The 27,130-nt window shown below is 36.8% G+C and overlaps 1 protein-coding gene and 6 non-coding genes across 9 annotated transcripts in view; 2 read left to right on the top strand and 5 right to left on the bottom strand.

The window, feature by feature from the left end:
- Positions 1-137: 137 nt before the first annotated feature.
- On the bottom strand, positions 138-220 carry trnal-cag (transfer RNA leucine (anticodon CAG)). Its single transcript has one exon. It is a non-coding gene; the product is annotated as a tRNA-Leu (tRNA).
- A 94-nt stretch (positions 221-314) lies between these two features.
- On the top strand, positions 315-387 carry trnam-cau (transfer RNA methionine (anticodon CAU)). The gene has a single exon. It is a non-coding gene; the product is annotated as a tRNA-Met (tRNA).
- A 782-nt stretch (positions 388-1,169) lies between these two features.
- trnam-cau (transfer RNA methionine (anticodon CAU)) lies at positions 1,170-1,242 on the top strand. The gene has a single exon. It is a non-coding gene; the product is annotated as a tRNA-Met (tRNA).
- An 8,418-nt stretch (positions 1,243-9,660) lies between these two features.
- trnas-gcu (transfer RNA serine (anticodon GCU)) lies at positions 9,661-9,742 on the bottom strand. The gene has a single exon. It is a non-coding gene; the product is annotated as a tRNA-Ser (tRNA).
- A 1,196-nt stretch (positions 9,743-10,938) lies between these two features.
- Positions 10,939-11,020, bottom strand: trnas-gcu (transfer RNA serine (anticodon GCU)). The gene has a single exon. It is a non-coding gene; the product is annotated as a tRNA-Ser (tRNA).
- Positions 11,021-11,561: 541 nt separating this feature from the next.
- trnas-gcu (transfer RNA serine (anticodon GCU)) lies at positions 11,562-11,643 on the bottom strand. Its single transcript has one exon. It is a non-coding gene; the product is annotated as a tRNA-Ser (tRNA).
- A 7,744-nt stretch (positions 11,644-19,387) lies between these two features.
- LOC100537855 (uncharacterized) overlaps positions 19,388-27,130 on the bottom strand; it is a 150,258-nt gene continuing 142,515 nt past the window's right edge. The window contains exons 1-4 of one of the 3 annotated variants that reach the window (XM_087250298.1): positions 26,552-26,644; positions 25,965-26,114; positions 21,225-21,265; positions 19,388-21,137 (exon numbers count right to left, since the gene is read on the bottom strand). In XM_087250298.1, coding sequence (XP_087106424.1) covers positions 20,134-21,132 — 999 coding nt within the window. In that variant the 5' untranslated portion in view covers positions 21,133-21,137; positions 21,225-21,265; positions 25,965-26,114; positions 26,552-26,644 and the 3' untranslated portion in view covers positions 19,388-20,133. Of the gene's footprint in view, positions 21,138-21,224; positions 21,266-25,964; positions 26,115-26,551; positions 26,645-27,130 lie in introns of those variants that run through there. The other 2 variants (XM_087250296.1, XM_088650588.1) reach the window with 2 other exon arrangements.

Below are 27,130 nucleotides of genomic sequence, written 5' to 3'. Positions count from 1 at the left end.
GCCAGGGACACTGCTACGCTGCATAAACTTTGGCACAACGAGATTGATGCGGTGCTTTGTCAGTGTTACTGTATCACTCGGACATGGTGCCAGAGAGTTAAAGACTTGAGCCTGAACGCGTAGCCAAAGATTAGGTTTGTCAGAAGTGGGATTCGAACCCACGCCTCCAGAGGAGACTGCGACCTGAACGCAGCGCCTTAGACCGCTCGGCCATCCTGACATGCTTGCCTGACCTAAGCTGTCTCCTGGGAGCCACTCCGCAGCACCCTGACATGGAAGCTGGTGTTTCCAAGTTTGCCCAGGTCCAACAGTCTGCCTCGTTGGCGCAGTAGGCAGCGCGTCAGTCTCATAATCTGAAGGTCGTGAGTTCGAGCCTCACACGGGGCAAGGTGCTACCTTTTGGCACTTGGAAGCGCTTAGATGACAGGCCAGCATTTTTTATTCCTTTCCGTGTGGATCATGCTTCCCCGGGGCAAAAAAAGCTACAGCTCCTCTGGAGGCCAGGTGGTGTGAAGTTCCAAGAACATTTCCTGAGTCTGAAGCAATGATGGTAAGATGCTCCCATTCCTATCACGGTGTCGCTTGACGTTCGGCGTGGATCTGTCAAATGTCATGAATTAACGTTGTGCGAGGATTTGACGAAAAGTCCTGCGAATCCCATTGCCTTAAAAATCAACGGCATCCCAGGACATTCCACTACATGGCATTCCAAGACAGTACTTTTGATCCCCTTTTGGTTCACTTGCATTAAAGCCCTCGTCCATTGTTTTGTTCACATGCTTTTCCGAGTTTTTGTGGACAATACCTTGATTGCAAACGCCTTAAAACCTACAGTCTAAAGAGCCTATTAAGGTTGCCAGGGACACTGCTACGCTGCATGAACTTTGGCACAACGAGATTGATGCGGTGCTTTGTCAGTGTTACTGTATCACTCGGACATGGTGCCAGAGAGTTAAAGACTTGAGCCTGAACGCGTAGCCAAAGATTAGGTTTGTCAGAAGTGGGATTCGAACCCACGCTTCCAGGTGAGACTGCGACCTGAACGCAGCGCCTTAGACCGCTCGGCCATCCTGACATGCTTGCCTGACCTAAGCTGTCTCCTGGGAGCCACTCCGCAGCACCGTGACATGGAAGCTGGTGTTTCCAAGTTTGCCCAGGTCAAACAGTCTGCCTCGTTGGCGCAGTAGGCAGCGCGTCAGTCTCATAATCTGAAGGTCGTGAGTTCGAGCCTCACACGGGGCAAGGTGCTACCTTTTGGCACTTGGAAGCGCTTAGATGACTGGCCAGCATTTTTTATTCCTTTCCGTGTGGATCATGCTTCCCCGGGGCAAAAAAAGCTACAGCTCCTCTGGAGGCCAGGTGGTGTGAAGTTCCAAGAACATTTCCTGAGTCTGAAGCAATGATGGTAAGATGCTCCCATTCCTATCACGGTGTCGCTTGACGTTCGGCGTGGATCTGTCAAATGTCATGAATTAACGTTGTGCGAGGATTTGACGAAAAGTCCTGCGAATCCCATTGCCTTAAAAATCAACGGCATCCCAGGACATTCCACTACATGGCATTCCAAGACAGTACTTTTGATCCCCTTTTGGTTCACTTGCATTAAAGCCCTCGTCCATTGTTTTGTTCACATGCTTTTCCGAGTTTTTGTGGACAATACCTTGATTGCAAACGCCTTAAAACCTACAGTCTAAAGAGCCTATTAAGGTTGCCAGGGACACTGCTACGCTGCATAAACTTTGGCACAACGAGATTGATGCGGTGCTTTGTCAGTGTTACTGTATCACTCGGACATGGTAAAATCACTCGGACATGGTAAAAGACTTGAGCCTGAACGCGTAGCCAAAGATTAGGTTTGTCAGAAGTGGGATTTGAACCCACGCCTCCAGAGGAGACTGCGACCTGAACGCAGCGCCTTTTTTTTTTTTTTTCTTTATTAAAAAATACATCATCAACAATCATGACATTTATACATACAAATATTTAAAAGATAAAATATTTAAAAATCTCTAGGTAAGAAAACTTCAAAACCAGTCCAAGTTTGTACAATATATGGATTATTTTTTGTAATACATTTTTCAAAAATGTCCATCTTTTCATACATTTTGCAATAGTCATATATAACCATTATTTCCTCAGTCACAATCTGTTTGTACAACAAAACCAATGGAATTTCTTTTTTCTTTTGTTTCATAATATTTCTTCTTTTCCATATTGTATACCTTGCAAGAGTCAACATATAATTAAGAGCAAACTTATTTTTTGTTTTCCCATTAAAACCAAATAAAAACAGTGTATCCCATTCTTCTAAAATAATGTTTTCATCATACAGAAAATTACATACCATTGTTTTCAACATCTTCATAAAATCACTCAACTTTTTACAATTTAAAAATAGGTGTAACACGCCTTCCTTTTTTTCCAAACACACTTTACACAAATCATCTTGTGATACCCCAATCTTTTTAAAGATGATCTCTGTCATTATGCAGTTGTGTCTTAACATAAAATCAAAGTTTTCCAATGCTAGACTTTTTAAAATTGATCTTACATTTTTCCATATACTTGAAGTATCAAAGTTTTCAAATAACTTTTCCCAAAATTCTCTTGATTTAGGTTTTTTAAACACAGTATTACACAAACATGTATAAAACATCTTGATAGGACAATCATTGATACTAATTTTATCTTCATCCATTTTTAAAAAAACTTTTATTTTTCTATTTTCTGTTTCTTTTTCATTCTCTTCAATAGTTTTGATCCAGTGATCTGGTAATGCTAATCTTAACTTCTTGTATTGATCTTCAATTTTTTCTTTATCATCTACATCTTCTATTTCCTCCAGTGTATCTATTATTGCTTGAGTCGGTAAAAACCCAGGTTTTATTTCATATAAAATGTCTTTTACTTGTCTAAAACCCACTGCATACCAGTTCTCATAAAACATTTGCTTTTTGCTTTTATTGTTCTGATTTAAAAATAGGGGTTGCTGTAAATAAAGTTTTCTCCCTTCAATCTCAGTTCGTATATTATTATAAAAGCATTTCCATGTTCTCAACAACTCTTTATAAAACTCAGGAATATTTTCTATCATGCGGTCTTTAAATGCCATCCATAAGAAATCATCTCCTATTTGTCCACATTTATTAATAAAATAACTCACTATGCTTTTCCATGGAATATTGTCTTCATTTAAAAACTTTTTTAATGTTTTAATTCTCATGCTTTTTATTCTTATCCATGGATCTATAAGTCCTAGTCCTCCCTCATCCACCTTTCCAATTATAGTGTTATATGCAATTTTAGATGGTTTATCATCCCATAAAAACTTTAAAATCATAGTTTTTATTTTCTTATACACCCACGTAGGTAGACTAACAACACTTAAAACATACCACATCTTAGATAGAAAAAGAGAATTTAATACCAGTACTTCTCCTTTTAAAAACAATACTCTCTGTTTCCAAAAACATAATCTTTTTTCCATTTTATTTATAAGTTCATCCCAAATTATTTCTCTAGTTTTAATTCATATGCCAGTGTAATGCCTAAGATCTTTATGTAATTTTTTTGTTCTTTATATTCCCAATTTCCTTGTGGAACGTCTACTTTTCCCATCTTCATATATTCAGTTTTTTCTTTGTTTACTTTTGCTCCCGATCCTCGACAATATTTATCAAATATTTCCATAGCTTTTCCAACACTTTTAAAATCTTTTAAAAATAGAGTGGTATCATCAGCATACTGAAAAATCTTCTGTTCTGTTCTATTGATTTCTATTTTAAACCCTTTAATTTCCTTTTCTCCATTTATAGCTAAGCCTAATGGTTCAGCAACTAATGTGTATAATAACGCTGATAAAGGACATCCTTGTCTTATAGATCTAGAAATCTCAATGTAGTCGGTTAAAAATCCATTTATTTTAAAACAACTAAAAATATCTGTATGAAAACATTTTATCCACTTAATAAAATTCTCACCAAAGCCAAATTTCTGTATTATGTCAAATAAATAGCTATGCTCAACTCTATCAAAAGCCTTTTCTAGATCTATGCTGAATAAAAATCCTTCATCTTTTTTTTCTTTTATGTACCAGATTAAATCTCTGATGCTTGTTACTGTGTCTGCTATATCTCTTCCTATAACACCATAAGCCTGGTTAGTAGTAATAAGAGTGGGAACTATCTTTTTAAGTCTGTTTGCTAAAATGTTTGCTAATATTTTATAATCTGTATTAAGCATACTTAAAGGTCTATAATTTTGTAAATCATCTTTATCACCTTTATTTTTATAGATTATTTTAATCATTCCTTTCTTCATACTCTCACTCAACTGTCCTTTTTTAAAAATAGCAATAAAAAGATCTTTTAAAATTGGAATTAAAACATCTTTAAAAGTCTTATAAAATTCGGATGACAAACCATCTAAACCAGGGCTTTTCCCATTACTTAATTGTGTTATAGCTTCATTGATCTCATCTTCAGTTATATCACTATCACACAGTTTTTTATCCTCTTCACTTACTTTAACCTTTATTTGATTTAATAAAAAATCCTTATCTTCTTCATGAACTCCTTTTGCTTTAAACAAAGTTCCATAGAAATCTTTAACTGTTCTTAAAATACTTTCTTTATCTTTGACAGTTTTCTCTTTTGTTGAGAGATTCTTTATCAAATCTGCTTTTTGTCGTGTTTTTTCTAGATCATAAAAGAACTTTGTACTTCTTTCTCCTTCCACTGTATTTTTCATCTTGCTTCTTATTCTAGCTCCCATACATTTTTCCTCTTCTAATTTTTTCAGTTTCTCTTCTAATATCACTATTCTCCTAATATCCATATTTCCTTCTGTTATCTTTTCCATTTCATTCTCCCATTCTTTATTTAATTGTCTTTCTTTAGCTCTTTTGGCTTTCTGCATTTTCTTTGAACATTCTATTGAAAATCTTTTGGCCTCTAATTTTACATTGTCCCACCACACACTTATTTCATCATCATATAACTCGTTATTTACACTATTAATAATAATGTTTTCCATTTCAATTTTATAAAAATCATTGTTTAAAAGCTCTGTATTAAACACCCATACACCTGGTCCTCTTTCAACTCCACTGAAATCCATCATTACATACAGAAAATCATGGTCACTACAGCTAAAAATCTTGTAAAAAATATTTGAAATAAAAGATTCTAAATTTCTTGTACATAAAACATAGTCTAATCTGCTTTGTTTTAAAACTGTATTCACCCACTGCCTTCTTGAATATTCTCTTTTGGCTCTATTTCTCTCTCTCCATACATCTACATATTTATGTTTTTCAATCATGTGTTTCAGTTCTCTTCTTCCAACATCTGCTCTATACACCATATGATCATCTACATCTATTCTTTCTAAAACAGTATTAAAATCTCCTAAAACAATAACATTATTCCATCCACTCATTAAAACACTTAGATCTTTAAAAAAAGTTACTCTTTCTAAGTCTTCATTTGGAGCATGTATATTACATATTGTTATTTCTTCATCCTTATTCATAATTTTAATAGTTAAAATCCTTCCATAATTATCTTTAAATAAAACATCAAATGTATATCCTATTCCCCTTCTAATTAGTATTGCCATGCCTTTTTTCTTATTTGGGTCATTATTATACAATATTTTCCCATCCCAACATTTTTTTAAATCATTAACAATGTTTTCATTCCATCCAGTCTCTTGTATACATATAACATCACATTTTTCTGTTAAAGCAATTACATTTTCAAACTTCACTTTGGATGACAGCCCTCTTACATTAATTGAAACCAAACATAAGTTGTTCATTAGAAATATAAAAGAAAACAAGCCATCCAAGCAAAAGAAAATCCAAATTAAACAAACCATCAATCATTTGTAGTCTTTTTTATGATCTAAAATCTTAGATCAGTTCTGTCAGTTTTTAGTTTTGCTTTTGCTTCCTTTCGTAATTTCTGTTTCTTGAGCACTTGCTGAATATTCAATTGTACAGTTTTTCTGCGTCTTCTGTTTATGCTGTCTATTGTTCTGTCTTTAGTCCCAATATTTATTTCTTCATTATCATCATCATCGCTTACCTCTTCCTCAATTCTGCTTTCTGTATTTTCACCTGCTGCTCCTTGTTCTTCTTCCATGTCTTGTCCATCGTCTTTCATTAGATGTTGTGCCTCAGTCTCTGCTGTATCTCCTTCATCCTCTTCACTCATGGCCTGCTCCTCTTCTTGTTCATTCAAATCATCCGGTGGTAATTCCTGTACTTCCTCTTCCTGTTCTTCATTGCTTGATTTCTCCATTTGTTTGTTCGTTTCCATAACTCCAGTCTCTTCCTCATCCGATTCACATCTGCACCACAATATTGTCTTTTTGCAGCCTTGGCACCGTGGGGCTTTACAGTCCCACGCAAAATGCCCCTGCTCCAGACATTCTCTACACACAAATTGTGGGCAGTCTTTTTTTCATGTTCAGCACTTCCACATAATCTGCATGTTTTTATCTGCTGATCATGTATGACTCTAAAATATTTTGGTCCTTCCTCTGTATCAAACTTTACATTGTAAGGAAGACTCATAACTTCTTTTGGAAATTTCACCCTGATAAACCTTGTTCCATCAGCCACAGTTGTTCCTGGATGATATCTTCTTCTCAGAGGGAGAATTGGAGAAACTCCCCAGTCCACCAGCTTTTGGATGATTTCACTATCTTGAATATAGTTGGGTAAGTTCAAAAAAGAAACCATTCTCTCAGTTGCGCAGAGTTTTGATACTTCACAAAATTGTTGGTTAATCATCAGTCCATCCATTAAGTGATCACAGTCCGTTTCATTTTCCATAGTTAGTTCATAGTCAAAATTGGATTTTTTCCTCAGTCCAAACAATTTTCCAATTCCAGTCTTATCTTCCACAGCCTTTATATTCATAGTTACGGTGATATTTTCAGGATCTTTCACAGTCATTGTCAAAGTTGTTTCTTTTTTATATTGTCTCTGAAATCTAGCTTGACTTTTCAGTTTGTTTATCATCTCATTTCTATGACTTGTTTGTTGGCTGTTTTCCAAGTGTTCAGCATTTGCTTTACCTTTAGTTTGTTGCATTTCTCCACTTCCTTCTCTACTTGTGTCTGATTTATTTTTCCTCCTTCTTGCCACAACAGTTGCCCATGTGTCATTATCGTCGATGCCGTTGTTTGAATCTCTTGAATTGTTGTTTTCAGGAGTAGCTTTGTCCATGCTGCCATAGTCCATTTTCAGTTCCAGTTCCTTTACCAAAGTGTCCATCCTTTCAAAATGTTTTAACCCCAAACAGATAACACTGTCTGGGGTTTAACTAAAACTAAACAAAATTAATACAATTTAATTTAAGCAAAATCAAGAAAAAAACAATAAAGCAAATCAAAATGGGAGAGCCTTTCTCTCCCTACTGCCACCTCACACTTCCTTGAAAGCACTGACTCAGTCAAACTCAAGGGGTCGTTGCCAGGGTGGTATGGCCGTAAGCGAAAGAGGCCGTCAAGAGTTGGCTATTTAAAACAGGCGCAGCACCAGGGACCGAGCACAGCTCAGCTGGCATCGACACACCCCCGACAGAAACAATGCCCTTGAAGGCGAGAAAAAATAATAGCAGCGAAGCTGTGACACGGGGAAGTGTATCAGCTGCCAAATGAAGAACTTCGAAAAGCTTACAGCACCTGGTATTCCCAGGCGGTCTCCCATCCAAGTGTAACAAGTGTACTATATTAATTTATTATTGGACCAGACAATAAAACCAGAAGGTTACAAGGTAAGTAAAAGGGGGTGGGGGTGAAACTGAGCAATAACCAAAGACAAACTGTTGTTAAATGTTTTAAATACAAAAATAATTTTACTTTAGATTGTATGAATTTTTTCCTTTTCGTATTTGTCTTAGTAAAAAATACTTACATCAGTAACATAACTATTTATACACAACCCCAGGGTGCACCCACTTTACAATTATTTTAAATCAAACACAAATCACAATAAATGAATTCAAGTGAAAACAAAAGAAACCATAAAATAACACAAATCAGTGTCGTTGTTCACTCTGAAATTGGTGAAATCAGTTCAATTCAGATAAAGTTCTGATTTTTCCCTCCAAGAAAATCAGTCCTTAGAGCTGTATTTAAAAATCGCAGTCCAATAAAGGAATTAACTTTTTAGCAAATTCTTACTTTATCAGGTGAAATGAGAATTAATTGAAATATGTGTACTTCACAATTTTCCAGGTCGACGTAGGAGGCTCGCCATCAATACAAGGAATCCAGTGAAACTGGGAAAATGTCCTCAGAAAAAAACCTGGCCTGATCACAGACCAGAATATATAAATAAGTTTAATATGTTCAAAATAATTTCAAAAACATACAAAATATACAACACGTGGAACAAATAAAACACATACACACACATGTATACCATAAAATGAGCTAATATAATGGCATACCTGTCAAATTCGCGATGTCTATATCACTCTATGGTCTTCTCACACACACGGGATTGCAAAATGGCGTGAGCGCACAGTAAACGCAATGCAACATGCAGTCTGACTTCAACACACTCTTAAACACACTAAATAACAACTATTTTGCAGGTACAACTTGATTTAGTACAAGTACAATCACTTTTAAACTGTTTGGGAATCATAACATACTGTATTTTAATCTTTTTGTTCAAGTTTGCTCCTCTATTAATCTTCCAACCGGTCTCGTCTCTGCTCTCTCTCTCTCTGTGGCAAGCTGGAAGGGGCGGAACTAACAACCCGCTCTTACGGTTGGTTGTTACTTTACCTCAAACTACATTTGTATACATGAATTTTATTTCGTTTATCATATTTATAAAGACTTGTAGATATAATAATAATATGATTATACTGCTCTAAATAATATTATAAATAATTATTTAACTATTTTACTAGGGTTACATATGTTTCTGCAACTATTGTCGATAAGATAACTTTCAGTTTTGCCATATGAACAACAGAGCATAAGAACGACAAGAATGGGATTCGATGGACTTGGCCACCTCGTTTTGTATGTACTCACTTTCCGGATATGGGCTGGACTATAGGATTTCTGTATGTATTTGCTGCTATTTTCGGTAAAGATGACTTTAAATTTCGCAACAACATCCTTCAAAACGACAAGAACATGCGAGTAAAACACCTTCCACGGAAGCACCAGGCTCTTTCAAATGCCAGAGCACTTGAACGACAAGGATGGGATTTGATGGACTCTTCCACCTCGTCATGTTTGTACTCACTTTCATGATGGGGGCTGGACTGTGACATTTCTGTATGTATTTGCTGCTATTTTCGGTAAAGATAACGTTAAATTTTGCAACAACATCCTTTAAAACGATAAGAGCGTGCGAGTAAAACACCTTCCACGGAAGCACCGGCCTCTTTCAAACGCCAGAGCATTTGAACGACAAGGATGGGATTCGTTGGACTCTTCCACCTCGTCATGTTTGTACTCACTTTTATGATGGGGGCTGGACTATGGCATATGTTTGTATTTGCTGCTATTTTCGATAAAGTTGACATAAAATTTTGCAACAACATCCTTCAAAACGCTAAAAGAGTGAGAGTAAAAGAAATTCTACAGAAACACTATAATCTCTTGAATGCCAGAACATATGAGCGACGAGGATGGGATTTGAACCCACGCGTGCAGAGCAAAATGGATTAGCAGTCCATCGCCTTAACCACTCGGCCACCTCGTCACATACTTTCCTTGTTCTCTGGTGAAGGCCGGACTGTGGCACATATTTGTAAATGTATGTTTCTGCAACTATTTTCGGTAAGATGACTTTCAGTTTTGTCGTATGAACGACAGAGCAAATGAACAACAAAAATGGGATTCGATGGACTCGGCCACTCCGTCATGTATGTACTCACTTTCCTGTTGGGGGCTGGACTACAGCATTTCTGTATGTATTTGCTGCTATTTTCAGTAAAGATGACGTTAAATTTTGCAACAACATCCTTCAAAACGATAAGAGCGTGCGAGTAAAACTCCTTCCATGGAAGCACCGGCCTCTTTCAAACGCTAGAGCATTTGAACAACAAGAATGGGATTCGATGGACTCTTCCACCTCGTCATGTATGTACTCACTTTCATGATGGGGGCTGGACTATGACATTTCTGTATGTATTTGCTACTATTTTCGGTAAAGATGACGTTAAATTTTGCAACAACATCCTTTAAAACGATAAGAGCGTGCAAGTAAAACACCTTCCACGGAAGCACCGGCCTCTTTCAAACGCCAGAGCATTTGAACGACAAGGATGGGATTCGATGGACCCTTCCACCTCGTCATGTTTGTACTCACTTTCATGATGGGGGCTGCAATCTGACATTTCTGTATGTATTTGGTGCTATTTTCGGTAAAGATGACGTTAAATTTTGCAACAACATCCTTCAAAACGCTAAAAGAGTTAGAGTGAAAGTACTTCTACAGAAACACCATGATCTCTCGGATGACAGAACACATGAGCGACGAGGATGGGATTCGAACCCACGCGCGCAGAGCACAATGGATTAGCAGTCCATCGCCTTAACCACTCAGCCGCCGCGTCACGTACTTTTCTTCTTCTCTGGTGGAGGCCGAACTGTGGCACATAATTGTAAATGTATGTTTCTGCAACTATTTTCGGTAAGATGACTTTCAGTTTTGCCATATGAACGACAGATCAAATGAACGACAAAAATGGGATTCGATGGATTCTTCCACCTCGTCATGTATGTACTCACTTTTATGATGGGGGCTGGAATCTGACATTTCTGTATGTATTTGCTAATATTTTCGGTAAAGATGACGTTAAATTTTGCAACAACATCCTTTAAAACGCTAAAAGAGTAACAGTGAAAGTACTTCTACAGAAACACCATGATCTCTCGAATGACAGAACATATGAGCGACGAGGATGGGATTCGAACCCACGCGTGCAGAGCACAATGGATTAGCAGTCCATCGCCTTAACCACTCGGCCACCTCGTCATGTACTTTCCTTCTTCTCTGGTGGAGGCTGGACTGTGGCACATAATTGTAAATGTATGTTTCTGCAACTATTTTCGGTCAGATGACTTTCAGTTTTGCCGTAGGAACGACAAAAATGGGATTCGATGGACTCGGCCACCCCGTCATGTATGTACTCACTTTCCTGTTGGGGGCTGGACTACGCCATTTCTGTATATATTGGCTGCTGTTTTCGGTAAAGATGACGTTAAATTTTGCAACAACATCCTTTAAAACGATAAGAGCGTGCAAGTAAAACACCTTCCACGGAAGCACCGGCCTCTTTCAAACGCCAGAGCATTTGAACGACAAGGATGGGATTCGATCGACCCTTCCACCTCGTCATGTATGTACTCACTTTCATGATGGGGGCTGGAATCTGACATTTCTGTGTGTATTTGCTGATATTTTCGGTAAAGATGACGTTAAATTTTGCAACAACATCCTTCAAAACGCTAAAAGAGTGAGAGTTAAAGTACTTCTACAGAAACACCATGATCTCTCGAATGACAGAGCACATGAGCGACGAGGATGGGATTCGAACCCACGCGTGCAGAGCACAATGGATTAGCAGTCCATCGCCTTAACCACTCGGCCACCTCGTCATGTACTTTCCTTCTTCTCTGGTGGAGGCTGGACTGTGGCACATAATTGTAAATGTATGTTTCTGCAACTATTTTCGGTCAGATGACTTTCAGTTTTGCCATAGGAACGACAAAAATGGGATTCGATGGACTCGGCCACCCCTTCATGTATGTACTCACTTTCCTGTTGGGGGCTGGACTATGCCATTTCTGTATATATTGGCTGCTGTTTTCGGTAAAGATGGTGTTAAATTTTGCAACAACATCCTTCAAAACGATAAGAGCGTGCGAGTAAAACACCTTCCACGGAAGCACCGGCCTCTTTCAAACGCCAGAGCATTCGAATGACAAGGATGGGATTCGATAGACCCTTCCACCTCGTCATGTATGTACTCACTTTCATGATGAGGGCTGGACTATGGCATATGTTTGTATTTGCAGCTATTTTCGATAAAGTTGACATAAAATTTTGCAACAACATCCTTCAAAACGCTTAAAGAGTGAGAGTAAAAGAATTTCTACAGAAACACCATGATCTCTCAAATGCCAGAACATATGAGCGATAAGGGTGGGATTCGAACCCACACGTGCAGAGCACAATGGATTAGCAGTCCATCGCCTAAAGCACTCGGCCACCTCGTCACATATTTTCCTTCTTCTCTGGTGGAGGCTGGACTGTGGCACATATTTGTATATGTATGTTTCTGCAACTATTTTCGGTAAGATGACTTTCAGTTTTGCCGTATGAACGACAGAGCAAATGAACAACAAAAATGGGATTTAATGGACTCGGCCACCCCGTCATGTATGTACACACTTTCCTGTTGGGGGCTGGACTACGGCATTTCTGTATATATTGGTTGCTATTTTCGGTAAAGATGACGTTAAATTTTGCAACAACATCCTTCAAAACGATAAGAGCGTGCGAGTAAAACACCTTCCACGGAAGCACCGGCCTCTTTCAAACGCCAGAGCATTCGAACGACAAGGATGGGATTCGATAGACCCTTCCACCTTGTCATGTATGTACTCACTTTCATGATGGGGGCTGGACTATGGTATATGTTTGTATTTTCAGCTATTTTCGATAAAGTTGACATAAAATTTTGCAACTACATCCTTCAAAACGCTAAAAGAGTGAGAGTACTTCTACAAAAACACCATAATCTCTCAAATGCCAGAACACATGAGCGACAAGGATGGGATTCGAACTCACGCTTGCAGAGCACAATGGATTAGCAGTCCATCGCCTTACCCACTCGGCCACATCATCACATACTTTCCTTCTTCTCTGGTGGAGGCCCGACTGTGGCACATAATTGTAAATGTATGTTTCTGCAACTATTTTCGGTCAGATGACTTTCAGTTTTGCCGTATGAACAACAGAGCATATGAACGACAAAAATGGGATTCGATGGACTCGGCCACCCCGTCATGTATGTACTCACTTTCCTGTTGGGGGCTGGACTACAGCATTTCTGTATGTATTTGCTGCTATTTTCGGTAAAGATGACGTTAAATTTTGCAACAACATCCTTCAAAACGATAAGAGCGTGCGAGTAAAACACCTTCCACGGAAGCACCGGCCTCTTTCAAACGCCAGAGCATTTGAACGACAAGGATGGGATTCGATGGACCCTTCCACCTCGTCATGTTTGTACTCACTTTCATGATGGGGGCTGCAATCTGACAATTCTGTATGTATTTGCTGATATTTTCGGTAAAGATGACGTTAAATTTTGCAACAACATCCTTCAAAACGCTAAAAGAGTGAGAGTAAAAGTACTTCTACAGAAACACCATGATCTCTCGAATGACAGAACATATGAGCGACAAGGATGGGATTCGAACCGACACGTGCAGAGCACAATGGATTAGCAGTCCATCGCCTTAACCACTCGGCCACCTCGTCATGTACTTTAATTGTTCTCTGGTGGAGGCTGGACTGTGGCACATAATTGTAAATGTATGTTTCTGCAACTATTTTCGGTCAGATGACTTTCAGTTTTGCCGTAGGAACGACAAAAATGGGATTCGATGGACTCGGCCACCCCGTCATGTATGTACTCACTTTCCTGTTGGGGGCTGGACTACGCCATTTCTGTATATATTGGCTGCTGTTTTCGGTAAAGATGACGTTAAATTTTGCAACAACATCCTTCAAAACGATAAGAGCGTGCGAGTAAAACACCTTCCACGGAAGCACCGGCCTCTTACAAACGCCAGAGCATTTGAACGACAAAAATGGGATTCGATGGATTCTTCCACCTCGTCATGTATGTACTCACTTTCATGATGGGGGCTGGAATCTGACATTTCTGTATGTATTTGCTGCTATTTTCGGTAAAGATGACGTTAAATTTTGCAACAACATCCTTCAAAACGCTAAAAGAGTGAGAGTACTTCTACAGAAACACCATGATCTCTCGAATGACAGAACATATGAGCGACGAGGATGGGATTCAGACACACGTGTGCAAAGCACAATGGACTAGCAGTCCATCGCCTTAACCACTCTGCCAACTCATCTCGTTTACACCTTTTTCTCTGGTGGAGGCCGGACTGTGCCACATATTTGTAAATGTATGTTTCTGCAACTATTTTCGGTAAGATGACTTTCAGTTTTGCCATATGAACGACAAGAATGGGATTCAATGGACTCGCCCACCTCGTCATGTATATATTCCCTTTCCTGATGGGGGCTGCACTATAGCATTTCTGTATGTATTTGCAGCTCTTTTCGGTAAAGATGACATGAATTTTTGCAACAACATTCTTTAAAACGATAAGAGCGTGCGAGTAAAACACCTTTCACAAAAGCACCGGCCTCTTTCAAACGCCAAAGCATTTGAACGACAAGGATGGGATTCGATGGACTTGGCCACTTCGTAATAAAATTTTGCAACAACATCCTTCAAAACGCTAAAAGAGTGAGAGTAAAACAAGTTCCACAGAAGCACCAGGCTCTCTCGAATGCCAGGACATATTAGCGACGAGGATGGGATTTAAAGAGCACAATGGATTACCAATGCCAGCTGCTGAAGGATTGTCCATCAATATTTCACAAATGTTGAAGATGAGAGCCAATCGGAGCGATTCGCTCCAACATTGTTGCCAATCATGTTGCAGCGCCTGAACATTTGCAGCCAATCGCAGACCGGAATTCTCAACATTTTCAACATTTGACCAATCAGAGTCATGGCAATGTTAAAGCTGGGGAAGGAACCGTTCCAAGATTCACCGCTAGGTGTGCAGTCAAACAGGTTAGTCAGATGTCAATCAATTTTCTGAACTGAGCCGAAGGTACACGAAGGAATGACGCGGTCCTCTGGAGGCGGGTCAGAGGTCAAAAAAGTTCAGTGACCATCAGTGATATTCAACGAACAGCATCATTCGAGAGAGCACAGCATCGTTTTGCTTAAAGTAAAGGATTTTTTCCGATAGTGATTTCCTAAAAAAGGTAAGAAAACTACACAATTGCATGAATTAATGTTTTAGTGTGTTGTATTTCAAATTTGAATACTTTAATTCAAAACCTTTTATTTATAGGAAAAAAAATGTCTGAAAAATCTCATAAAGCTATGTCAGACGCTGACTGGATTTCACCTCTGAAAAAGTTTGCCTGCACAGGAGTTTGGCCATCAAATTGGGGCAACAGGCCAGCTCCTCGACAAAAAAAGTGGCATGAGATTTATCAAAGGGTGTGTATTTCGTTTGCATGATATAACGTTTGTTGAAATTTCCTTAACAGAGTAACGTTAACTTGTTAGGCTTCAGTACATTCAGTACAGTATCTGTGTAAAACATGTCATACTTGTTTTTAAATATTAAAGTGTTTTAAATTTCATGTATTTTGAGATTTACATAAAATAATTTAGTAAGTTTGACCGTTTATGAGAGAGATCTGAAAAGGTGGGGGAATGGATTATGAGTGTACACTACACAGCATGTGGTTTTAAGGCCTGAAATGTTCCTGTCCAGTTCCTTTTATTCTTCTTTTCGTTTTTGGAGATACAAACTGTACTATTACATATTAAATAAATATTACACACTTTAGAAACAGTGGTAAATTAATTTACAGAGCTATTGAGTGCTTCATTAAGGGTGTCATTGAGTTATAATTCTTGATTAGTTATAAAAGTTTTTTGTATTGTGTAAAATTATTATATTTTTCATGATTTTTTTCAGATTGAGAAATACCCATTGCCACGAAAAGCATCAACTGCTATAGCTTGGAGAAGGGGTATACGTGTGTGTGGATTTCAAGCATACACTTTTCATCTTCACACAGAAAAAAATCCTCAATAGGTTTGAGGAAAAGAGAATATGGAGGGGGAGATAAACAACTAAAAAATATGGGTGGCCAGTAAACCAGTTATGAACCAGATGAGCTCTGATTTCTGAATTGCAATTCTGTGTGAAAGGTGTTTACTCATGTGATGAGTTAGTATGCTAAGTAGGGCAACTGACTTTACAATTGTGAATGACAGTGTGTTCTTTGTGAAAACAAAAGATTTTCTGCATGAAAATTGTGCAAAATTCAGAGAATTGTGTGCAGTGTTTTGAAAAAAAGTGTGTTTGAACCTGCAATTTGAATGTAAAGCAGGAATTGTGCTTGTAGTTTAGCAGAGTTGGTTAAGGGGGTTGGCGCATCAGTTACATGTTGTAGTCATTGTGTCTGAAATACAAGTATTTGTGTGTAAACAATTGGAAAAAACTGTAAGAGCCTATCTTTCAGATGTACCTTTCAGGATGATCATTTGAACTCTTTGTCAGTGCCTGAGCCCTTTATTAGCACATTTAGGTTTATTTAGGATAACGTTGTAAGATTAACGTTACCATCTTAATTATAGTGTAATTGTTCTTTTGTTTTGTTTTTTTTAATCCTTTTTTTTACTGACTTTTAAACTTTTTTTCAACTTTTCTGTTACAGGTGATATGAGACAAGGACATGTTGAAATGTATGTATTGCATTTTTGACTCTGCAAAAAGAGGGGAACTTCTCAAACATTATCGTTTGGATTATGGTGGTTGTACAAAAAATGGTACCTTTTCCATGCCTACACAAAGACCTTCTTTGTACATTCAACACCATTAGTAGTTTAAAAGTTCCCCTGGCAAAAATTCATACAGAAACACGATTGGGCAGTGATGACGCAATAGCACCACTTACATTTACTTGTCAGCACTGTAAATTTTCTGAGCCCAGGCCAATAGCACATTTTCTGAAGCACTTGTGTAGTACACATTTGAGTAAGTATGAAAAGAAACAGTTTCCCTAAAAATATTGCAATTTTCAAAGCAGTTTATGCAACTTTTAATGCACATATTTACAATTTTACCGGAGTGAATGGGATCTTTCAAGTACTTTCTTTTTTTATTGTTAGATGACTTGCTTGATCCATCAGAATTGAAGGGCTCTGACCCATTCCCATCATAAGTCATTTTTTGTCTCAGTTTGAGTTTTTTTTATTTATTTAATTTTCGCTGAATGATTCATATGTGAGTCATTGGGATAATTAGGTAAAAATAAATGCCTATTATAAAACACTGAAAGTTTTTTTTTTACCTTACATGCATTTCAGACTGTTGTTGGAGACCCCCAAAACCAAAATATTATATTTTTTACGCATAATAGGGGCTCTTCAAAGAACAAAATTCTGCTAGAAGGCCATTCTGCTAGTTAATCTCTTCTCCTATGCATCTGGACTACATCTAGATATAGATAAAATGTGAATTAATTGCAATTCTTGGCAGTGATTTAGAATCTTTACTTAGGAAAGTCTATACTTAGGAATTACTGTTGCTAAAGACAGTAATCTTAATATTCAGAATAATATTATAAATCAATTTCTAAAAGCAAAACCATTCTTAATGATTGGTTGGAAAGGGATGTCTCAATTGAATTATATTAACCAAAAGGGAATTGGTATCTAGATTTGTTTACCCAGCCTCGTCATTAGCTATCCCCACATTTAATAAAATAATACAGAGGAGTGTCATTTGTAATTTTGTTTGGTAAAGTAAGTATCACAACAAAAACAAAAATGACTTGGTTCACAGATATAAAGTAATAATAATAATAATAAATTAATGAACAGGGTTCTAAAAATGCAGTGGCTAAGATCATTTCTTTGTAACACAAACAGTAAATGGCTTAAAGTTACTTCTGCAGTATTTTGCAAAATAGGTGGTTTTGACTTTTTGATCAGATGTGATTTTGAACTGTCTTTGTTTGCAGGTCCTATTGTGCTGAAACTAGCACTTTCCCACAATTTGTCCTCATAAGACATGTTTATGGAACAATCATTTTATTTTATATTGAAATAAGTTTTTATTTTAGGAAAATTAGGTTAAAACTATATATTTTTTTCTATATTGGATATGGTGGATAGCCATGGTGACATTCCTAATTACAATAACTTCTGCTTAAAACATGGTTTTGTTTGTCAACTAAAGAGTTTTACACAATTATTAATGCTTTTCCTAAAAACATAGTATTGATTAGAGGTTTTCTTTCAAACTATTCTGTAATGTTTTCTCTTCCATCTCTGTTTTTGAGTACTTTTTGTTTTAGAGACACAAAATGTAATTATATGTTTTTAAACAATATTCTTATTCAAAGGCTTAATCCTGATTTGCTCAGATATCATTTTATTTTTTTTTAAAGATTTTAATTCGCAGGAATTAGAAAAAAATAAGAACAATTTACATTTATCATCTAATTTTCTCAAAATGAAAGAGTTTCAGTTTACAATCATTGATGTGTATTTATCAAAAGAATTCCTGGGATTAAAATTTGATACTGAAGATAACTCTTGTTAATGTTGTGAGAGTGATATTGAAACCACTGAGCTTATTTTCTACAATTGCATATATTCAAGAGTTATTTTGGGCTCATGTACATGACAGAATGTCTCATGTCAATATCCATGTAAACCATTTTTGTATAAACAAGTTAAATTTGGTGTAACTAAAGAAAATTGTACACAGCACTACCTGGTTAATAACCGTTTATGCTTTGGAAAATTCTTCATTTATAAATGTAGGCTTTTGAACCCCCTCTTCTCTATTTTACACGTTATTAATGAACTTGCTATTATGGCTTTATCTCTTAGTACTTTGTCAAATAATAAAGTCACTAAAGTAGCTATTTTTTGTCAGCAAATTCTGACTGTACCCTATAGCCCCTTAACAACCCTTTGAAGCCTTATATTGTGTGTGCGTGTGTGTGTGTGTGTGTGCGTGTATATATATATATATATATATATATATATATATATATATATATATATATATATAATTTTTTTTTCTATGTTTGTGTCTGCCTATTGTTGTAATTCATTTAGTTCATGCTTGTTTATAAATGTAAGGCCTACTGTGTTTGTACATTTATTTTGAACATTTAATAAAAAAATAAAACAACATAAAAATGAGATCTAGTATATTATCCCAAATCTTTTTTTTTTTTTTTTTTGGATTTTCAAAATTATGAAAACGTTGGTGGTATAAAGTTTCTTTTAAAGTGTGACTTTGAGATTAATAGACTCATATTAGGCTGTTTACATACACACACCTAACACACACACCACTTACAGACAGTGCACAATATAATCAGCGCACATGAGCAGTGCAATATGTATTGCATATAAATAATAATTTAAATGAACAAAAAGCTGAAGTGCTTAAGTAGTCTGTTGATTTCTGAAATTAGCATATAAGCTAACAAATCACTCACGTTCTCATTCACAATAGCAACACTGGGTTTCCCATACACCGATTTATCTGTAGTAATGTGGGAGTTCTCACATGAACATATCTTTAAAGGTAACTAGTTGCATACAGAAATTAAATGGTCTTCATAAAAAACTTGTTCATTTCTTAAATCAGTCCATCAAAATAAATGTATAGTGTTCTGAAACCAAAGTCTTCATTTGTTACCCAAAACCACATAATTATCTAACACAAATCTGATCTTTTGCAACTGGGAAATGTCATTTTGTAGTCTGAACAGGGTTTAGGGGGTCTGCATCAGTCAGTCACTGTCAATACCTTATGGCGAGTTCACATCGCATGAGGTTAGCCGGACTTTCATTCGCCAACAGATTTTATAAATTGCAGACAAAAGCCCAAAACTGGAGGCAAATCTGTGTTCGGTTACGTGAATGACAATCAATTAATATGAATGATTAAAAACACAATCTAAGGGCGTAGGACAGTTTCTCCTCCCTAATCTTTCTAATTTTCTTCTCATTGTTGACCATTTGAAGTGTGCAATGTGCAAAAATATGGTTATTGGTTCATCATAAAGTTGAAACTCTTACAACCTGGTACTGCGCTGTGACCCATGATCTACACTACAAAAAAATCTTCACCCCTCCTCAGTTATTGAGTTTAAATCTTCAGGTGTTCAAAGGGTTTCATTTTCAGTAACTTGATATGTATTCAAGAGTTCACACTTGTTTGGCATGCTGTACCAGGAGAGAGCCCCAAGCTCCGGTGGACAAGGCCTCAATTTTGAGAACTCTGCTCTCCATTGTGAAGCTTCATGTGACTGTTAAGGCTTCTTTTAGATTTAAAGCCTTTTCCACACTCACTGCATCTAAAACGCTCTACTGAATGAGTCTTCATGTGGTTCTTAATGGAGTCTTTGCGTGTGAGAGTCTTTCCACACTGATCACAAGTGAACACTATGGTTCCAGTGTGAACATTCATGTGGTTCATGAGGCTAGATTTGGTTGTGAAGCTCCTTCCACACTGAGCACATGTAAACGGCTTCTCTCTGGTGTGACTTATCATGTGTTGTTTGAGTGTGCTTTTAAATCTGAAACGTTTACCACACTCTGTGCATGTGTAAGGTTTCTCTCCAGTGTGAATCCTCATGTGGATCTCAAGGTCTTTCTTTTGAGCAAAACTTTTCCCACACTGTGGGAAAGTAAAAATTCTGCCATCATTGTGAGCTCTAATGTGGGCTTCAAGGGTGCTATTTTGCTTAAAACTCTTTCCACACTGAATGCAAGAGTAAGGCTTTTCCACAGTGTGAATTCTCATGTGCGCTGCCAAGTTTGCTGATTGATAGAGGCTTTTTCCACACTGTAGGCATGTGTACGACCTCTCTCCAGTGTGAATTCTCATGTGCTGTGCAAAGTTTCCTGTATTATAGAAGCATTGTCCACACTGTTGGCATGTGTAGCACCTCTCTCCAGTGTGAGTTCTCATGTGGACTTTAAGGTAGCCATTTTGCTTAAAACTCTTTCCACACTGAGGGCAAGAGTAAGGCTTCTCCCCAGTGTGAACTCTCATGTGGACTTGAAGGTTGTGTTTTCGAGTGAAACAGTTTCCACACTGAAGACAAGTAAAATTACACGCAGATTTGGATTTCCGAGGTCCTCCGCATGATGAAGTCTTTTCAGTCAGTGTGGGTTTTTCATCAGTTGTTAATTCTTGGTGTTTCTCAAACTGTTTCTCTTCCGTTTTATTCCAATGATGAGTCTCTTCTTTCAGCAACATCAGATCTTAAAAAAAAAAGTGAACTTTAGTATGAAGGCACAAAGCAACAAGCATTAACTGGTTGTTTAACCCAAAAATAACAATGACCTTACCATTTACTCTCCGTCATGTGGTTTTAAACATTTCCTTTCTTCTGGAACGTAAAGAAAGCCAGCGTTTTTAATTTATTTTAAATATCTTCTTTTGTGCTCAACAGGATTTAAAAAAAAACTAATAAAGGTTTAAAACCACACAAGGGAGAGTGTGATGAGGCATCATGGAACACAGGTCACAAAGAATATGGCAGAGCACTTATATGCAAAATGTAATTTGACAGTGTCCGTTCCTTATTACAGTCCTTTCAAAACTGCTCATAAATATGTACAAATTATATCCATAAAAAAGATAGCAAAAATAAAGAAACAAAAATCAAAACAAACAAACAAACTAGAATATAAATATTTACATGTAGAAATGACCGCTCTTTGCTGTTCAACCTTCCACAAAAAGGTACAGTACACTAGCACTATTTGCCTCCCACTGCAAATGACCCCCTTAACAACCAACTGGTCTGGCTTTTAGACTAAATGCCCTCTATTACTGGCTTTTATACTAGATAAAATATTGCACCTTTATAGATGATCACATACATTACATTCAGATCATCTCCGGTACCATAACAGGTTTATTTAACAATATTTTTATTATGTAATTTCTTATTTCGCTGGTTTTGTATTACAAGCTCTCCCCAAAAACAGGCAACATTAAGGCAATCCAGTTATCTGAGTTATCCCGCATGCGCGGTGTTGAAGTTCAGCGTTATCAAGCTTTCTAGGCAGCTACCGGAGTTTGCCAGTTGCTTCCCGTAACCTGGACTGCAACACCACACAACAACGAAAGATGAGACCTGAAACTTGCAATAGTTCAATAAATATGGATGTGTAACCTATTTGGTGTCTGTGTGTGTATATTGGGAACATCAACAGATGTAGTGACGAGTGAATGAATGTGTGTGTGTGTTATATATGCAAAGATAATATTATCCCAACCTTTGTGTGCATCCAAGGGTTGGGAATGGCAGAATCACTGATGGTTATTAGACTGTGTGTAAATGAAATGATGTACTGTAATGATCATGAGAAGAATGAATAAATGGTGAGGCAATTTTCATTTCTGGGTGAACTATGCCTTTAAAGCATGGGTCTCAAACTTGATTCCTTGAGTGCTCTGCACAGTTTTGCTACAACCCCAAACAAATACAGCTGATCCAACTGATCAAGGTCAGACTACTAGAGACTATTTTAGACATCCCAAGTCTCCCGGAAGTTCCAGGAGTTTCCCGCATATGCATAGGGACTCTGGAGTGCCCGCAAACAAATGATCGAGTGATAATCTCCAGTAAATTGTGTGTCTCCCCCCGGTCCTGAAATATGTTGTGAACCCCTCTCCAATGCATCCCTCCCTGCCTTAAATGCAAATGATCAAATGCACTCGCTCTAGATTACTCGTGTTGTGTTCCCTCATGTGTATCCACCACTCGATTTGAACATTTTTAACCTGCTTGGAAGACCCGTTTGAGACAAATCCTGCATGTTCGTAGCAAGTGCGCATAATTTACGCTTATATTAGTGGGTTTGCATTATTTTATATAACTTATGCAAATGCTTAATGCCTTATTTGCTGTAAACTAGAGTGATGAGGATATGGCAAGATGACATTCTTTGCTACTTGTTTTCCTTCATTTGTCATTTTTGTCTTGTTTTCTTGCCTTTGCGCATGTCCTGAGGCTTAGCTGATAACGTACGCTGTGACATTTTATTCCCGACAAGATGCAGAAATGCCATCTAAAAAGGTTTCCTGCTGTTTGTCCAATTTAGGGACAGTGGAAAAAGTAAATTTACAAATAATAATATTAACTCAGGGTTTGGGAATGTGAACCGTCTGTTAATGAACACCCAGGATTATTTTTTAACCCCAGGTATAGCATGAGCAGTGTGGAACGTGATTACAGATAACCCAGGATTCTGTTTATCCAGTGTTAGAATGACCCAGGGTTAACCAATTTTTGCATATCATCAGCATGCTGTAATCCATTTCTTTAGCAGCAAAAGTCATTTTTAGACTGGTTTGTTGGCCAGTTGTAGTCAGTGCAATGCTAAACGTTATTGTTCCACTATAATTTGTTCATTTTGCCTCATGTCGTCCCAAAACAACATCATATAGTTTAGAATACTGTACAATGTTTTAAAATAATTAACTATTTTAGTGTCCATTTCATTCAGCATATTTAAAATTAGGGGCATCCATGTTTTTTGACATTTTAAACAAAGGTTTCTGCAGGTTTAACCAAGTTAAATGTAAGACTTTTTAAGACCATTATAAATGAAATTTTAGACTCATAAGGCTAAGGCATTTTTCAAATGGCCCAGATGGAAAGGATTTTTGTTTGTCCCATCAACAATTATTATAATTTAATACATTTAATAATAAAATAATAAATGAATAATAAAACTAAAAAATATATTTAGATATTTCTGAGCAAAATATTTTAAATATTGTGTAAAAACAAGCAAGCTTTACTTATATCCACACACTTTTTTCCAACATACACTTTATTTAAAACAAAATAATAAAAATGTTTTAAAACTTTAAAAAACTATAATAAGCTAAATCTATGCACAACAATCTATCCAGGTCGATGTCCTCAGCAGTAAATACATGGAGCACGTTTAAACAAATGTTTTTGTAAGGAAAATAATTAAACCATTATGATAAATAGAGTTAAAGTGACCTTTTTGAATTAAAAGTTGAAAGATTTTTTGAGATGGATTGATGGTGATTGTATGGGTTTTGGCCAGATTGGTTAGCAAAACATGAACAATTGAAAATGAAGACTTGTTTAAAAAAAGATTTAAGACCTACAACACAATATTTCAGTAAATTTAGGACTTTTAAAGCCATGAAATTTGGATTTTGGAATTTACGACATTTTAAGGAAACCCTATTTAAAATAGCAATTAATAACAATTATTTTAGTGTCCATTTCAATCAGTATATTTCAGATTGGGGGCATCCACGTTTTTTGACATACTTTAAAAACAATAGCCCATTATTATAATAATGATGTAATTCTAACTCAGATAATATCTGTGAGAACTAGTAACAACTACAAAAACAAGTTTAAACACATAAAAAAGTTGATGAAAAAAGGAATTGTGATCAACATGACATGCAAATGGAAAGTATTAAGCCAACACTATCACTGTAATAGCAGATATCTTCTATGAGAATACTGTAGGTCAAATATCGTCAGCTCAGTAAACTTTTTTAATTTATTGTTTTTATTTAATTTATATAGCGCCAGTGCTCAAGGACGCTTTAAAAACAGTAGAACAAGAAAAGCAATAACCTTAAGAAGGTAGAGAAATTCGTCACCTCAGAATTATAAGGTTCTATCTGACATTTTTGTCAAAATTGAGTTATTGACATTTTCTTATTAAAGGTTCAGGACACCCTGTTAATATTTTTATATTAACAGATTTGTGTGTGTTGAACATCAGTTAAGACAATGTTAGCACCTGTCAGCTTTAATTGTGGGGAAAACTGGATAATTTTGAGCTTTTGTCAGCTAATTTCAGCTTCCGGGTTTAAAATGATTTTTGGGGCGGGATCAAAATCGGCGACGTAGCGCAGTACTGCAAGTGCAATGATGATGTGTCGGTTTCTCATTATTATTCATGGCGGAGTTTTCTTATCCTATGAGAAGAGCCGGCTGCTTAATTATTCATGACAGCACGTGCTTTCCAAAGGCAAGACAGACCTGCCAGTTTCAAGCAAGCTGTGAGACACTGACGCACGGCACGCAGAAGCGTTCATGAAGGCTCGTATGTGTTTGTTTCCATGATCCACAGGGTTTGTTGCATGTTTTTTCCCTGCGATCTTGTCAGGGCCAATCATACAGCAAAGCTGTGTGTGTGCTGCAAGCATTTTTGTCGGGAGAGCAGCCCGAGAATTAGAGAATGGCGGACGTTGACTTTTATCAGGAGTTCGTTCACATTCAGACACATCACTGTGCTGCTGTGTTTGCCTAAATCCTCCAGATTACCAGCAGGGCTAATGGTTAAAATAGGCAGGTCAGGAGACCTGCTGCACTGAGTCTGCATTCAGATCTATAATAGACACGGGGATCGAGGGAGAATCCTCATTTATAGTGTTTACATGAACACACTTATCTTTATAATGATATAAATTATGGTTATATGTATATGAAATCACGAATAACAAATGTAGCAGGGCATTAAATTACTGTTTATTTCTTTGCATTTTAACTTTGTGAACTATAAACTCATGTGTCTCCTCACGGTTTGTGTCTCATTTTGTGAGCTGTCAACAGCAGTTGTTCTCTCCCCTGCTGGCCACGCCCACTCCTGCCCTATGCTCGCGGAGCTCCACGCCCATTAATCATGCATTTTTTGAAAAAAATCTGAAGTAGACTTTAACCGAAAGTGGGGGTATTATGGCCCTTTAAATGACATCTTATTTACAATATGGGATGTTTTTTTTATTATTAGTTGTTACACACATTCTGTTTGCTATGGAATGCAAAAACAAGCTCAATGTCTCAAAATCATTCAGAACGCAGATAGAACCTAAAATTCCAAGGTGACGAAATGGGAGACTAATACATAAAATAAATGACAAAAGACATGGGAACAAGTAACGAAAGAAACTAATTCCTGTCTTTCAATGAGTGCTTATGTGCATTTAGAAGAACTAGGCAGCACACTCAGGGCTGCAAGATGGATTTAATTTCGTATTTATAATTATAAAAAAATATAAGTATGAAAACCAACCTGTTTGTTCTTGCAGATCTTCCTGTTTGACTGTGAATGTTTCTTCAATCTTCACATCTTCACTCTCCTCTTTAATAAACGCCATCTTTATAACAGTGTGGAGATCAGTCGCTTCAGCAGGAGTTTTTCTCTGCGTTTGGACACTTTATCCTGTTTAAAATTAACAAAACAATAAAAATGTCCTGTTTAAAATAAATAAAACAATGAACAGAAACAAAATAACTTCTCTTCAACACTTGCTTCAGCAGTTTCTTTATATGAGAGTCATTAACAAACAGATATCAGGCGAGTCTGAGCAAGAAACAATAGCCACAAATGACCTGCTTAAAACTAGTACTCCATTTCTTATATAGTGAAGTACACTTAGAATGAAATGACATTATCCTATTTAATAAATTAAACCTACATTAAAACACTTATTAGACACATTTCTGTTAACTTATTCAAACAATAGCCCTCATTACTGTGAGTAAAATAGTTCTACGTTTTATAAAGGGTTAATATTTTCAACAGCAGCTTCATAATTTAGCATTGGATGAAAATTTAATCCATTAGTTTATATCTGTCTAAAAGTTTTAAACACAAACCTCTCTCCAGTTCAGTCCCAGCGCAGAAGCGGCGCAGGCTTATGACGTCACACACCACGGCAAAATAAAAGTCTTTTTTGTTTAGCTTTTTTTGCCACTTAATGTTGCAGTCATGTACATATCTCCCTCGTTTTCCACTTTCCACTCTCTCTCTCGCTCTCTCACACACACACACACACACACACACACACACACACACACACACACACACAGACACACGCACAGATAAACAGAAAATCTAAAGATTTCTAGAACAATTTTGAAAAACTTTTTAATCTACTTTATGATGACTTGCAGGTCTAAAGCACATTACTATTAATATCCAAATCTCATCATCGTAATTATGAAATCAACTTTCCTTTTTCTACAACTTCATAGGCTATATCTAGTTTTAGTGCAGTCAAGGCACAATTGAAAAATATGATAATATGTGTTAAATAAAATTAATCTATAATGTATTGCCTACATTTTTAATTAGTCTTAGTGGATTAAAAATGTTTTTTTATTGTTTTACAAATGTTTAGAGTAAAGGTTTTCATCAACTCCAAATACTGAATATATGTGTGGCTGTGTAGAAAT

This window comes from Danio rerio, chromosome 4 (genome assembly GCF_052040795.2).
Source record: "Danio rerio strain M-AB ecotype USA chromosome 4, GRCz13ab, whole genome shotgun sequence".
In the NCBI taxonomy this organism is placed as follows: Eukaryota; Metazoa; Chordata; class Actinopteri; order Cypriniformes; family Danionidae; genus Danio; species Danio rerio.
The sequence above is the reverse complement of the archived record's forward strand: the minus strand, read 5'-3'. Positions and strand labels throughout refer to the sequence as shown.